The following is a 14,284-nucleotide window of genomic DNA, read 5'->3' on the forward strand; positions in this document are numbered from 1 at the left end:
AAAAGGGAAGAACTCAAGGTATGCAGAAGATAGAGACATCTGTTCTCACCAAGTGATAACAGGATACCCTAAGGCAATTAAGAAAATTTGCCTTAACAGTGAATCTGTGTAAATAGGACACAGAGTGATAACACTCTCTGTTCCCTTGTGAAATTAATGACAGCATTTGATTCTGACCCTGAAACGAAACTCGGTACTATCAAAAGCCTTGTAATTGACAGTCAGGTCCTGTTAATTATAATGGATTCTTATTACCCCTTGCAAGCTAGGCAAACACAGAGGGAAAGACACCTTTGCTGTTACATGTCCCTGACTTGAGAGTTCAAAAGGTCAAGAGAGAGGGAAACCATTATAGCGCTGGGGCTCCTGAAGCCATTAAAAAATTAACTTAGCGCTTTCCTGTTTTGGATTGAACATAGTTGCATTTTTGAGACTTTATGATGGTATTGAGTAGCCATTACTGGTTATTAACTATGAACTCTGTAAAAGGTCATATTAACGAAGCTTTAACTTACTTGCTGTTCTTGCAGACCACTCTACAGACGTTTCAGACTGCCCCACTGTCAATTCCAACTAATCTTATCTTATTTGAATCACAACCCTGAAAAGAAAGCTTGTTTAATTCGAAGACTAATGAATCAGTTTAAATGCAGCCTTTTGGTAACATCTCAGCCTCGGGTACAGTATGATTCAGTGCTTAAAAAGCAGGAGTCTGCTCCTAGCTTAGAAATTATTCGAGGCTGAACATTGAAGAGATTCTGGCACAATGTGTTAGGAAGCCATTTTATGGTCAAAAATTTGCCCTCCTTGCTAAGAAGCCATTTTGGAAAACAGTCGTATCTGACATGTGACCTATGCAAGGTTAGGAACGCTCCAATTAGCTCAGACTGGTACCTGTTAATGATAGGAGTTTATCTCGCTAGCAGGCACCTAACTCAGCTGGGTATGTTTTTCCCACCTAATGAATGGCTTATGGCCTGTAGGAGTGATTAGTCAAGCGTACACAGACCTGTCAATTAACTTTTCTTCCTTACGAATTAAGAACATGCAATGTTTTTGCAAACCTTTGTGTAAAGGAAACCACTTTGTATCAGTACATCAGAGTAGCCCACCAGGGCACTTGAAGAGTTGGTCCCCTACTCTCCTAGGTTATGTCGGACTTTGGCTTAATCTACCAAATTACTTCTGTGTGAGCCAAGTCCTGCATGTTCTTTAAATGAAGCAATAGGAGAAGATATTCGGTCTCACACTCTTAGTTTATTTTAGCAGTAAGTGGATAAAGCATGCAGAGCTCTGGGTCTAGACCTTTCTGTCCCTGACAAACTATATAGTGTGTCAGTTCAGAAAGTACCACACCTTTCTGTGCCTGACCCAGTCTTTTTATATATTAAAAAACGTCATGCAATCTCTGAGGTGGGATTGTCTTCTGATTGGCTGTTGATCTGACTCCACTCTCCGCCTCCTTGCGTTCCCGGATGTCCGACCCCACGTGACTGTTCGCTCTACTGACATCGAGGAATGGCACTTTGTTGTTCTCCTCTTTTGTGAATTTTATGCCAGTAAGGATATTGTTGATGGTGTTGTAGGTTTCCTCTAATTTGTTTCATTTTGTGATGACAGGTGTCATCACTGTGGCGGACCCAAAATTTGGGTTGGAGCGTTGGGAGGGCTGTTTGTTCGAGTCTCTGCATTATTGCTTCTGCTAGGAACCTTGATATTGGTGGTTTCATGGGTGTTCTGTTGATTTGTTTGTAGGTCTTGTTATTGAATGTGAAGTGGGTAATAAGATACGGGTCCACAAGCTTGACAATGTTATCTTTGCTGATGAAGTTGGTGCTGTGTTTGTGTCTTTGGTGGTTCTTGTGGTGTAGTCAGTGTTTCTTTGGCCACGTTGATGTTAATGGATATGAACGGGGCTGTTATGTCAAAGGACAGCATTATTTCATCCTCTTCTATCTTGGTGTCTTTGGTGTTCAGGAATTCTTGGGTGGAGTGAATGGAGTGGCATGAATCTTCTACTCAGTTTTTTAGTCTTCACTGGAGGTCTTTGACTAGTCTGTATATTGGTGTTCCGGGTAGTGAGACTATGGGCCTGAGGGGGGCTCCTGGTTTGAAGAGGAGGAGAACAACAACAAAGTGCCATTTCCTAGATGTCACAGTAGAGCGAACAATCAATGGGGAACTTCACACTAGCGTCTACAAGAAACAATACACATGGACCAAATACCTAACTACAGAAGCAATCATCCCAACACCCACAAACGAAGCTGCATCAGGAGATTATTTCAACGAGCCACCACACATTGCAGCACAGAGGAACTGCAAAGAGCAGAAGAGAAATAAGTTATACGTACTCAAGAACGGATACCCAATAAAACCCAGTCCGCCGATTTCTCATTGATGCTTCCAAGCTGACCCTCAAATTTGGTTTGTCCCTGCATTCTTTCCTGGCTGTCTTTCATGGGTTTTGAAAACTTTCCTCTGACTGAGGAGAAGAATTGGGAAGTTGTGTTGTGGCTGATAGGACATTGGGTAGACCACTTTTGGAATGTTGTGTGCAATTCTGGTCTCGTTCCCATCAGAATGATGTTGTGAAACTTGAAAGGGTTCAGAATGCATTTAAAATGATGTTTCCAGGGTTTGAGCTGAATAGGCTGGGCTGCTTTTCCTCGTGCATCAGAGGCTGAGGGGTGACTGAGAGTCATTAATAAAATCATGGGAGGCATGGATAGGGTAAATAGACAAGGACATTTCCCTGGGTGAGAGAGTTCAGAACTAGAGGGTAAAAGGTTTAGGGTGGAGGAGGGCAAGATTTACAAGGGTCCTAAGGAGTAACCTTTTCATGCAGAGGGTGGTGTGTGTAAGGAATGAGCTGCCAGAGGAAGTGGTGAATAGGAAAGGTTTAGAGGGATATGGGCCAAGTGCTGGCAAATGGGACTAGATTAGGCTAGGATATCTGGTTGGCCCGAAGGGGCTGTTTGTGCTGTAGATCTGACTCTGGCTTGCCACTAACATTTGCCATGTCTGTATGTTTAGTTTCTCTCGGGTTGTCTGTGTCAATGCCTTGATGTCTCATTCCTCCCACCACCACCACCACCACCACCACCACCACCACCACCACCACCCCCACCCACCACAGGGACGATAACCAATTCATGTCTGTTTTTTTTTATCAAGAAGCTGTATTGCAGGTTCAACCTGAATTTATACTTCTTTTGCTTCCCAAAATCAGACATGCTCACTCTCAGCAATACCCCAATATCCTGAAAGATATTAACTTTCACGTGGTGTTATCCAAAATTCGAAAGTGTCAGTCCTGACGTTTTTGCTTTTTCTGTCCCTGTAAGATCCTGAATCAGCAACTTCAGGAGAATTAATTTGAGGGAGTGAGAATAGAGGAAGAGAGAGAGAAAGAGTGGGATGCTTTCAATTTTGTGGAACAGCAAATGAAAAAAATGTTCTGCAGAAAGTGGAGTAGCTTGTTCTGAATTTCTACCCTGGACTGACCGTGATGACTTTTGCAATCTCTTTTTCCAGAGTATTTGAAGATCTGAAGACTGAAGTTTAAAAATCAACAGATGAAGGGCCGATGCCTGAATCGTCGATTCTCCTGCTGTTTGGATGCTGCCTGACCTGCTGTGCTGTTCCAGCACCGCACTTTTCAACTCCTCCAGCGTCTACAGTCCCCACTTTCATATCAATGTCTGACAGTCACTCTGTCCTTACTGGGAGCAGAAGCTACAATGAAATCTTTCATTTGTGAGACAGCAACTGAGTGAGTGAGGACATCCAGGATATTGGTGGAAAGTGGGAATTTGTTGCAATGTGGAGTTGAAGTGATTTAAGTAAAGTGTGCTGAGCAGGGAGCCTAGTGAAGGGTTAGATGAGTTTTTGTTTTAAACTGCTCATTTCTTTCAGTTTCCAACGCTGTCCATCAGTGGGAGTGGTGAATCAGCAACTGGTATCGTTAGAAGCCTTATGATTTTCAGTACTGCAGGTATAGCATTGTCTCATCAGCTTTGTAAAGGTTACTGGCAGCAGCGGGAGGTGTGGGCTGTATTCACTAGAAATGATTAAGCAGTTAGATAACACATGTACAAGAGGGCAGGGTGGACTTGTCTTTCGATTTGCAGAAGGTGGGAGGTTCTGGTGCTGTGGTCCATTGCAAACACAACTGCGGTAAATCATAGAGTCACTACAGCGTGGAAGCAGGCCATTCATCCCATCAAGTCCACACTGACCCATTCGACGAGCATACCACCCAGACCCACCCTATCTAGTTGTTTCTGCTGGTGAGTGAGACTAGGTCACAAGATTAGGGGGAGTAGGTTTAAGACAGAGGAGAAGGAACTGCTTTTCCCGGAGAGTGGTGAATCTATGGAATTCTCTGCCCAAGGAAGCAGAAGAAGCAGCCATATTCAAGACATAGTTCAATGGGATTTTGTGTGGTAGGTGAATTTAGGATAGTCAGGATAATGCAGGTAAGAGGAGCTGAGACGATGGATAGATGAGCCATGATCTTAATGAATGGTGGAGTAGCTCGATGGACCAAATGGCCTACTCCTGCTTCTGTTACTGCGAATGTATAAACGTGCATTTTTTATGGCCAATCCGTATCAAGGCAGGTGAGCAATGTAGTGATGTGGAAATGAACATCAGAGAATGATAGAAAGGGACACGGAAAGTAAATGTCCCAGTCCAAAGATGTGCAGGTCAGGTCAAATGACCATGCTAAATTGTCCATAGTGTTAGGTTCATTAATCAGAAAGAAATGGGTCTGGGAGGGTTACTCTTCAGGGTGCCAGTGTGGACTTGTTGGGCCGAAGGGCCTGTTTCCACACTGTAGGGAATCGAATCTAATCAATCAAAACTGGATTCTACAGAACACCAGAATTGAAACTGAAGACTGTATGGCTGAATGTGTGCTGCAATGTAACAAAACTGAATGAATTGGCTGCACACATTGAAGAGAATAATTATGATCTGAGACTCCTTACAGGGACGTGGCTTCAGGATGACAAGGATTCAATCTGAATATTGAGGGGGTACGTGGCATTCAAGTTGAATAGGAAGCGAGGTAAATGTAGAGGGTGGGCACTGCTAATCAAAGCACTAATAACATGGTACTCTGGTGTCAGCTCGGATTTCAGGTCCTGATTTCTCTGTCCTCTTCTCCCTGTTCCCACAGAGTAAGATGTTGTCTGTTCTCAGCTCAGCTGGCTTTCTGCTCAAACTTTGAGCCCCTTTTACACCTTCCAGAGCAATAAAGCATTCAGTCAATCAAGGCCTAATCCACAATATTCCCAGCCTGACAACCATCCAGACGAGAGAGCCATCATAGCAGGGAATAAAACAAGAAAAATGAAACAAAATTAGACATAAGTGCACATTTGGTGCTTAAAATGTGTTCATTAGATAGTACACCAGAATTGGGGGTCTCCCAGGATTCTTATCGTCCCCTACTTGAGGAATTCTCTCTCCCTAACAATATTTACATCAGCATCTGTTATCAAATAGACATAGAGATATACAGCACGGAAATAGACTTTTTGATCCATCACATCCATGCTGACAAGATGTCCCATTTGCCAGCATTTGGCCCATATCCCTCCAAACCTTTCCTATTCACACACCCATCCAGATGCCTTTTAAATGTTGAAATTGTACCAGCCTCCACCACTTCCTCTAGCCTATTTACTCTATCCATGCCCCTCATGATTTTATAAATTTCCATAAGATCACCCCTCAGCCTCCGACACTCCAGGGAAGCAGCCCCATCCTATTCAGGCTCTCCTTATACCACAAACTCTCCAACCCTGGCGACATCCTTATCAATCTTTTCTGCACACTTTCAAGTTTCACAACATCGTTCCTATCCTACAGTAGGGAGACCAGAATCGAATGCAATACTCCAAAAGCGGCCGAACCAATGTCCTGTACAGCTACAACATGACCTCCCAACTCCTGTACCCAATGCATTCAATGGGCCAAATGGCCTCTTTCTGCACTGCAGCGATTTAATGATTTGATTTTGTATCAGAGTCAATTTCAGTCACTATCTCTGGTTTATGGTGTGTCAGGGTGGGATTGCTGGTACCAGAATTGCATGCAATACTCCAAACGTGGCCTAACCAATGTCTTCTACAGTCGCAACATGACCTCCCGACTCCTGCACTCAGTGCACTGACCAATAAAGGCAGGTATATCAAACACCTTCTTCACTATGCTGTCTATGTACGACTCCCCTTTCAAGGAACTATGAACTTACCATCGAGTCATACAGCATGGTCATGGACCTTTGGTCCAACCAGTTCATGCCAACCATAATCCCAAACTACATCAGTCTCTCCTGCCTGCTGTTGGCCTGTATCCCTCCAAACCTTTCCTATTCATGTACTGAAACAAATGTATTTTTATTGAACCTGCATCCACCGCTTCCTGAGGAGGTTCATTCCACACATCAACCACCCTCTGTGTAAAATTAGTATTTGAATGGCAAGGATGAGATTGAATTGAAATGGTTCATTAAAATAAACAGCTTCTACCAAACCCCCTACAGCAGGTATGGTATCAACTCCAACTCTGGAATCTCTCAAATCGATATTTCCGTGGAGGGGGGAGTAAAGTGTTGGATCCACAGAGGTGGGGGGTCTTCTGAGAGTGTAAAGCTAAAATTAAACCCCGTGCTTTGCTTGAACTCAAACCGCATTGACGTGGAGGAGAGCGAAAGGAGACCCCACGTGCACCCCCTCCTCCATTGTGGACGTCACAACGGGGAGGTAGCTCTGTCAATTTCAGAGTGAAACTCCCTCCCTCTGGGCAACATCTGGGAGCAAAGCAATGTCACCCCTTTCCATTCCTCATCCTGGGAGGGGGGGAGAAAGAGGCGTGGGGAGGTGGGGTGTGGTGGATACTGTTCACTTGTAGCAACTGGAGTGACTCCGTGGATTGAGCAGGCTCTCCAAAGGTGCTCAGATGCTCTCTGTCCCTCTCAAAGATATTTTCCTTGTGTATTCCCTCAGTTTGGCACGTATAGAGTTTGTACCCTGGAAAAGGTTTACTTCTTTCCTCATGTTCAGAATTATAAGAGTAGTTTCTCATGGAACTGAGCAGTATTTAGGGGATTGGCACATTGATTTCAAATGTAGACATCTGTTGCTTCGTATGGTGTATATCTGATATTGTTGGCTGTTATAAAAAACTTTGTGGCTATGATTTTTCACCTTCTAATGCAGTAATAGAGTTACGTTCTATATTTCTTGTCTTTTTATTTACTAGGACAGCAGGAAGTCATTCAGTAACTTCACTGGCTTGCTTTTCCCAAGCAGCCTTGATATTTCATTATCATTTTCGTGATTCAGCTCCATTTCCAGCACCTTTGTCGACAGCTTGTTCAAGGTTATTGCGATCGAAATTGCGTTTTCCTCCATACACACTTAAGGCTATCTTGTTGCATGAAGGTTTCCTGTGTCCTGCATAATATATGGTCAGCACTCATCTAGCGATCTACAGGAATTGCCACCAATGTTGTATTAATTTAACAGTACTGACAGTGATCACTCAATCTGTGATTTTTTTTGCAGGAAGACATGCAGAAAGAAATCTGAAAACAAATGGTACATCATCTTCTGACAGAGCCACTTGAATCAATGGGGCTTGAATATCAGCAGCCATTCAATTCGAGAAGAAATGTTTGCTTTTGTCGGTGTGAGAGATTTTGAACACTGGTATGGCAGAAATAACACTGAGACACGCGAGTGAGGGAGATTCAGTACGCTGTCTGTGAAAAATGCGTCAAACAATTTACTCAGCTTGGGGGATCAAAATCCCACCCCTCACAGTGGGGAGAAACAATGTATCCATTCTGTTTTTGATTTCAAACCCAGCGTGACACAAAGAATCCTCCCCTCATGGGGAAACCATGGAAATGTGAGGACTGTGGGAAAGGGTTCCCTTCCCCATTGGGACTAGACACCCACAGATGCGTTCTCACTGGGGAGACGCCATTCTCCTTCTCAGTATGCGGGAAGGGATTCAGTTGGCTGTGCAGCCTGCAGACACACCAGCGAGTTCACACCAGGGAGAGGCCATTCACCTGCCACCATTGTGGGAAATGATTCATTCAGTCGTCCCATCTGCAGACACATCTTTTGTGTCCTTTTGAAATTTGTCTGGCTGCTCAACTTTATATGTCTATTACTTTATTGCTGGAACAGCACAGCAGGTCAGGCAGCATCCAGGGAACAGGAGATTTGACGTTTCGGGCACAGGCCCTTCTTCAGGAATGAGCAGAGAGTGTTCAGCAGGAGAAGATAAAAGGTAGGGAGGAGGGACTTGGAGGAGGGGAGTTGGAAATGTGATAGGTGGAAAGAGGTCAAGGTGAGGGTGATAGGTCGGAGTAGGATGGAGGCGGAGAGGTCAAGAAGAAGACTGCAGGTCAGGAAGGCGGTGCCGGGCTGGAAGGATCCGGCTGAGACAAGGTGGGGGGAGGGGGGATGAAGAAACTGGTGAAGTCCAAGTTCATCCCCTGCGGTTGGAGGGTTCCCAGTCGGAAGATAAGACGCTCCTCCTCCGACCGTCGGGTTGTTGTGGTTTGGCGGTGGATGAGTCCAATGACCTGCATATCCTCGGTGGAGTGGGAGGGGGAGTTGAAATGCTGTGCCACAGGTTGGTTGGGTTGGTTCGTCCGGGTGGCCCAGAGGTGCTCTCTGAATCGCTCCGCAAGTAGGCGGCCTGTCTCCCCAATATAGAGGAGGCCACACCGGCTGCAGCGGATGCAGTAGATGATGTGGGTGGAGGTGCAGGTGAATCTGTGGCGGATATGGAAGTTTCCCTTGGGGCCTTGGAGAGAAGTGAGGGGGGAGGTGTGGGCGCAAGTGTTGCACCTCCTGCGGTTGCAAGGGAAGGTGCCGGGAGTGGTGGTTGGGTCGGTGGGGGGTGTGGATCTGACAAGGGAGTCGCGGAGGGAGTGGTCTCTACGGAAAGCTGATAGGGGAAGGGAGGGAAATATATCCTTGGTGCTGGGGTCTGTTTGGAGGTGGCGGAAGTGACGGCGGATGATGTGCTGTACATGGAGATTGGTGGGGTGGTAGGTGGTAGGTACCCCACTGGTCCTCACCTACCACCCCACCAATCTCCATGTACAGCGCATCATCCGCCGTCACTTCCGCCACCTCCAAACAGACCCCAGCACCAAGGATATATTTCCCTCCCCTCCCCTATCAGCTTTCCGTAGAGACCACTCCCTCCGCGACTCCCTTGTCAGATCCACACCCCCCACCGACCCAACCACCACTCCCGGCACCTTCCCTTGCAACCGCAGGAGGTGCAACACTTGCGCCCACACCTCCCCCCTCACTTCTCTCCAAGGTCCCAAGGGAAACTTCCATATCCGCCACAGATTCACCTGCACCTCCACCCACATCATCTACTGCATCCGCTGCAGCCGGTGTGGCCTCCTCTATATTGGGGAGACAGGCTGCCTACTTGCGGAGCGATTCAGAGAGCACCTCTGGGCCACCCGGACGAACCAACCCAACCAACCTGTGGCACAGCATTTCAACTCCCCCTCCCACTCCACCGAGGATATGCAGGTCATTGGACTCATCCACCGCCAAACCACAACAACCCGACGGTCGGAGGAGGAGCGTCTTATCTTCCGACTGGGAACCCTCCAACCGCAGGGGATGAACTTGGACTTCACCAGTTTCTTCATCCCCCCTCCCCCCACCTTGTCTCAGCCGGATCCTTCCAGCCCGGCACCGCCTTCCTGACCTGCAGTCTTCTTCTTGACCTCTCCGCCTCCATCCTACTCCGACCTATCACCCTCACCTTGACCTCTTTCCACCTATCACATTTCCAACTCCCCTCCTCCAAGTCCCTCCTCCCTACCTTTTATCTTCTCCTGCTGAACACTCTCTGCTCATTCCTGAAGAAGGGCCTGTGCCCGAAACGTCGAATCTCCTGTTCCCTGGATGCTGCCTGACCTGCTGTGCTGTTCCAGCAATAAAGTTTCAACTTTGATCTCCAGCATCTGCAGACCTCACTTTCTCCTTTATATGTCTATTCCCCACGGTAGAGGAAGTCCAAAGCTAGAGACGAAGGAAATATAAGAATTGTATGATAACTGGCAGAACTCATAGCAGCACTGGCATACAGAAGGGTTTGGGCATATAGATCCGTGGAAGTGGTAAAGCAGGTGGGTACGGTGGTCAAGAAGAAACACAGCACGTTTCCTTGAGAGTAAGAGTTGGCGAGTTACACCTATTTAATCTGGCCATATTTTGAATACTACGTTCAGTTCTGGTCGCCACACTACCGGAAGGATGTGGGTGTTCTGGCAGAGGGTACAGACAAGATTCACCAGGACATTGCCAGGTCTGAAGGGCTCTAGTTATGAGGAGAAGTGGCATAAACCTGATTTTTTTTTTCTCTCTGGGAAGACAGAGGCTGAGGGGAGACCTCGACAATATGATGAGACACAGATTGGTTGGACAGGGGTGGCAGGGTAGCTCAGTGGTTTGCACAGATGCCACACAGTGCCAGAGACCCGAGTTCGATTTCAGTCTCAGGTGACTGTCTGTATGGAGTTTGCACATTCTTTCTGCACGCCACCTCTCATGTCTGCAAGGGCTTCCTCCTACATTCCAAAAATGTGTAGGTCAGGGTGGATTAGCCATGCTCAATTACCCATAGTGTCCAGGGATAGGCAGGTTAAGTTGGATTGTCTGTGTGTAAATTGCCCAAGTGTTCAGGGATGTGTATGTCAGGTGCATTAGTTTGGGGTAAATATAGAGTAATAGGGGTAGGGGAATGAGTCCCTGTGGGTTAATCTTTGGAGGGTCGGTGTTGACTTGTTGGGCTGAATCATCTGTTTCCACCCTGGAGGGATTCTGTGATCGTCAGAGGCTTTTTTTCTGAAAGGTCAACTAAAATAGGGCACAGGTTCGAGACAAGAAGGGGACTTTCAATGTTGTGAAACTTGAAAGGATTGAGAAAAGATTCACAAGGATGTTGCTAGGGTAAGAGCTTTAAACCACAGGGAGAGGCTGAATAGGATGGGGCTGTTTTCCCAGGAGCATCGCAGGCTGAGAGATTTTTTTTAAAGAGGTTTATAAACACTTGAGGGGCGTGGATGGGGTGAATACACAAGGTCTTTTCCCTGGGATGGCGGAGTGCAGAACTGTTGTGGTTCTGTTTGCCGAGCTGGGCATTTGTCTTGCAAACGTTTCGTCCCCTGTCTAGGTAAAATCCTCAGTGCGTGGGAGCCTCCTGTGAAGCGCTTCTGTGCTGTTTCCTCTGGAATTTATAGTGGTCTGTCTGTGCCGCTTCCGGTTGTCAGTTCCAGCTGTCCGCTGTAGTGGCCGGTATATTGGGTCCAGGTCGATCTGTTTGTTGATAGAGTCTGTGGATGAGTGCCATGCCTCTAGGAATTCCCTGGCTGTTTTCTGTTTGGCTTGTCCTATAATGGTAGTGTTGTCCCAGTCGAATTCATGTTGCTTGTCATCTGTGTGTGTGGCTACTAAGGATAGTTGGTCGTGTCGTTTCGTGGCTAGTTGGTGTTCATGGATGCGGATCGTTAGCTGTCTTCCTGTTTGTCCTATGTAGTGTTTTGTGCAGTCCTTGCATGGGATTTTGTACACGACATTTGTTTTGCTCATGTTGGGTATCGGGCCATTTCCGAACTGACAGCCAGACTACTGCGACCACTAGGACTCATAACAGCACATAAACCAACAGCCACTCTCAGACAACAACTCACCAGAACGAAGGACCCGATACCCAACATGAGCAAAACAAATGTCGTGTACAAAATCCCATGCAAGGACTGCACAAAACACTACATAGGACAAACAGGAAGACAGCTAACAATCCGCATCCATGAACACCAACTAGCCTCGAAACGACACGACCAACTATCCTTAGTAGCCACACACTCAGATGACAAGCAACATGAATTGGACAAGATGAATTTTGGATATCCGGTCGGCATGGACAATTTAGATTGAAAGGTCTGTTTCTGTGCTTTACGTCTCGGACTCTATGGCTGGTGAAAAATATTGGCATTCGTCGAAACATTTATGCAACAGAAAATTATAAGAGGGTAAAGATAAGCCTCACGTCATTGATCCACGAATCGCGGTGTAGTATGGATGTATTTCCAGTAATAGAGTCAGTATGACATGGAAGGAGTCCAAAAGATGGCTTCTTTTACAAAAAGTCACACTGGATACTTAAATCCGAGTCTTCTGGGAATCTAAGACAACCGTGCGTTAATATAAGACAGATAAGTCTGGGGTATATGGTACATATTTGATGGAATATTTGTGGCTCTAAAAGCCTGATTTGCAGTTGTTTCTGGGCTCGTAATATTGTACTGCAGCATATTGTATATCTTCAGTAAGAACGTCAATACCGCATGATAGATGTCCATTCAGCAACTTGAGTTCATGTGAACTCTTCATGGAGTATACAATCCACCACATTACCCTGCTGTATACATTTACATATAGATCAGCACAAAGATCTTGGGTATTAAGAGAGGAAAGAATGTCCCACAGAAACTAGAATTGTGTGTTCTGATTTTCTATTGTGGACTGACAGCGATGACCTTTGCAATCTCTTTCCACAGGAATATTACAAGAGAAGAATTTGGAGGCAGAAATCTCAGACCAAGCATCACATCGTAGTCTGACAGTCACTTGACTCACCAGGACTTAGATATTGATGGCCTTGACAACAAGGAGGAGGCGGTCTGTCAGCTTAGTTAGGTTTTAAATGTCAATGTGACTGGAAACTCAGAGTCTCACATACCCACACACCAGAGTAGTGACCTGAACATGAAAAATTACTTCGCTGACTGGGCATCGAACCCGGGCCACGGCGGTGAGAGCACCGAATCCTAACCACTAGACCACCAGGGAGACATAAGTGCATGTTGGTATCTCTGCTGAAAATTGTTACCCTGCCCAGGAATCGAACCCGGGCCACGGTAGTAAGAAGACTTTCGCCGGTACATCCACCGACGTAATTTTTTGTATCCATTGCTCCCGATGCGATCACTACAATATTGGGGAGACTGGAGAGTCAAGTCACATCTCCAGGACACCTGCACCAATCAATCCCAACATTTCAACCCCCCCCACCCCACTCTGCCTTCACCGCCGCTCCCTTCCCACCCGACGCCTGTAGGAAGAACACCCCATGTTCTGCCATAACGTCAATGTGGACTTCACCAGTTTCCTCATTTCTCCTCCCCCACCTTACCTCAGTTCCAACCTTCCAGCTCAGCACTGACATCATGACCTGTCCTACTTGCCAATCTCCCTCCCCCCCCCATCCGCTCCACCCTCCTCTCTGACCTGTCACCTCCATCCCCACCACCATTCACCTATTTTACTCTTTGCTACCTTCGCCCCAGCACACCACCACCCCCAATTTATCTCTCCACCCTGGAGGCGTCCTGCCTCTATTCCTGATGAAGGGCTTTTGCCCGAAACGTCGATTTTCCTGCTCCTGGGGAGCTGCTTGACCTGTTGTGCTTTTCCAGCACCATTCTGATCTAAACACTGGCTTCCAGCATCTCCAGTCCTCACTTCTGCCTACCCAATAAACCCAGTGTGCTGATTTCTCATCAACAAATTGACACAAGCAGACACAACGTCTACAGAAACCCTAGCCACATTACCTTACATTAAATGCATCTGTTAAATGATGTCCAGACAACTCAACCCTCTCACCATCATGGTAGCCCACAAACCTACCAACACACTTAAACAGCGGCTAATGAACCTGAAATACCCGATACAAACAACCAGCAAACGAATGTTATTTACAAAATACCATACAAGGAAATATATACATGAACTCTGCCGCACAGTTCTCTGTGGCAAGAAATGCTGGGATGAGATAAGGAAGATATTTTCAGCCAAAAAGACTCGACACTGACTGGACAGCCATTTACAATCACCCCCGGCTGCAAGATCTGAAAGGATGAACAATTTTCTTATTTTCGGAAGATTCACAAATATGAGACTGGGTTTTGGTGTTTGTTCCCTTTCCACTCCCAGGAGCCGCAGTGGTTGGGGCGGTGAGTTGGGGAAAGTGAAATGTGCCCGTGAGCAGCGTGTGGGACTCTTTCAGCTTCCCCTCCTCTGACAGCGCTGTGACGTGCCTTTGATGTTCTCAGGGACACTTACTGACGCGAGACAGTGAAAAGAGTCTCATTCCCGCAGATCGGGAATTCAAACCGTATGCCGGCTTCAGGACAATGAGAAAGATTAAT

The 14,284-nt window shown here is 46.5% G+C and overlaps 1 protein-coding gene across 7 annotated transcripts in view; it reads left to right on the top strand.

Moving 5' to 3' along the window:
- LOC148144634 (uncharacterized) overlaps window positions 1–14,284 on the top strand; it is a 65,674-nt gene extending 51,390 nt beyond the window's left edge. For 4 of the 7 annotated variants that reach the window (XR_015751556.1, XR_015751559.1, XR_015751561.1 and 1 more), the window contains one exon: window positions 3,538–4,507. Coding sequence is in view for 1 of the 7 variants with exons in the window: in XM_087974999.1 (XP_087831125.1) it covers window positions 3,538–3,568 (31 nt within the window). In the remaining 6 variants the exon portion in view is untranslated. Of the gene's footprint in view, window positions 1–2,033; window positions 2,428–3,537; window positions 4,508–7,583; window positions 8,073–12,631 lie in introns of those variants that run through there. The other 3 variants (XR_015751558.1, XR_015751560.1, XR_015751557.1) reach the window with 3 other exon arrangements.

Source organism: Chiloscyllium plagiosum, unplaced genomic scaffold (genome assembly GCF_037043375.1).
Source record: "Chiloscyllium plagiosum isolate Xiang-an unplaced genomic scaffold, Cpla_swu_hap1 HiC_scaffold_27, whole genome shotgun sequence".
NCBI lineage: Eukaryota > Metazoa > Chordata > Chondrichthyes > Orectolobiformes > Hemiscylliidae > Chiloscyllium > Chiloscyllium plagiosum.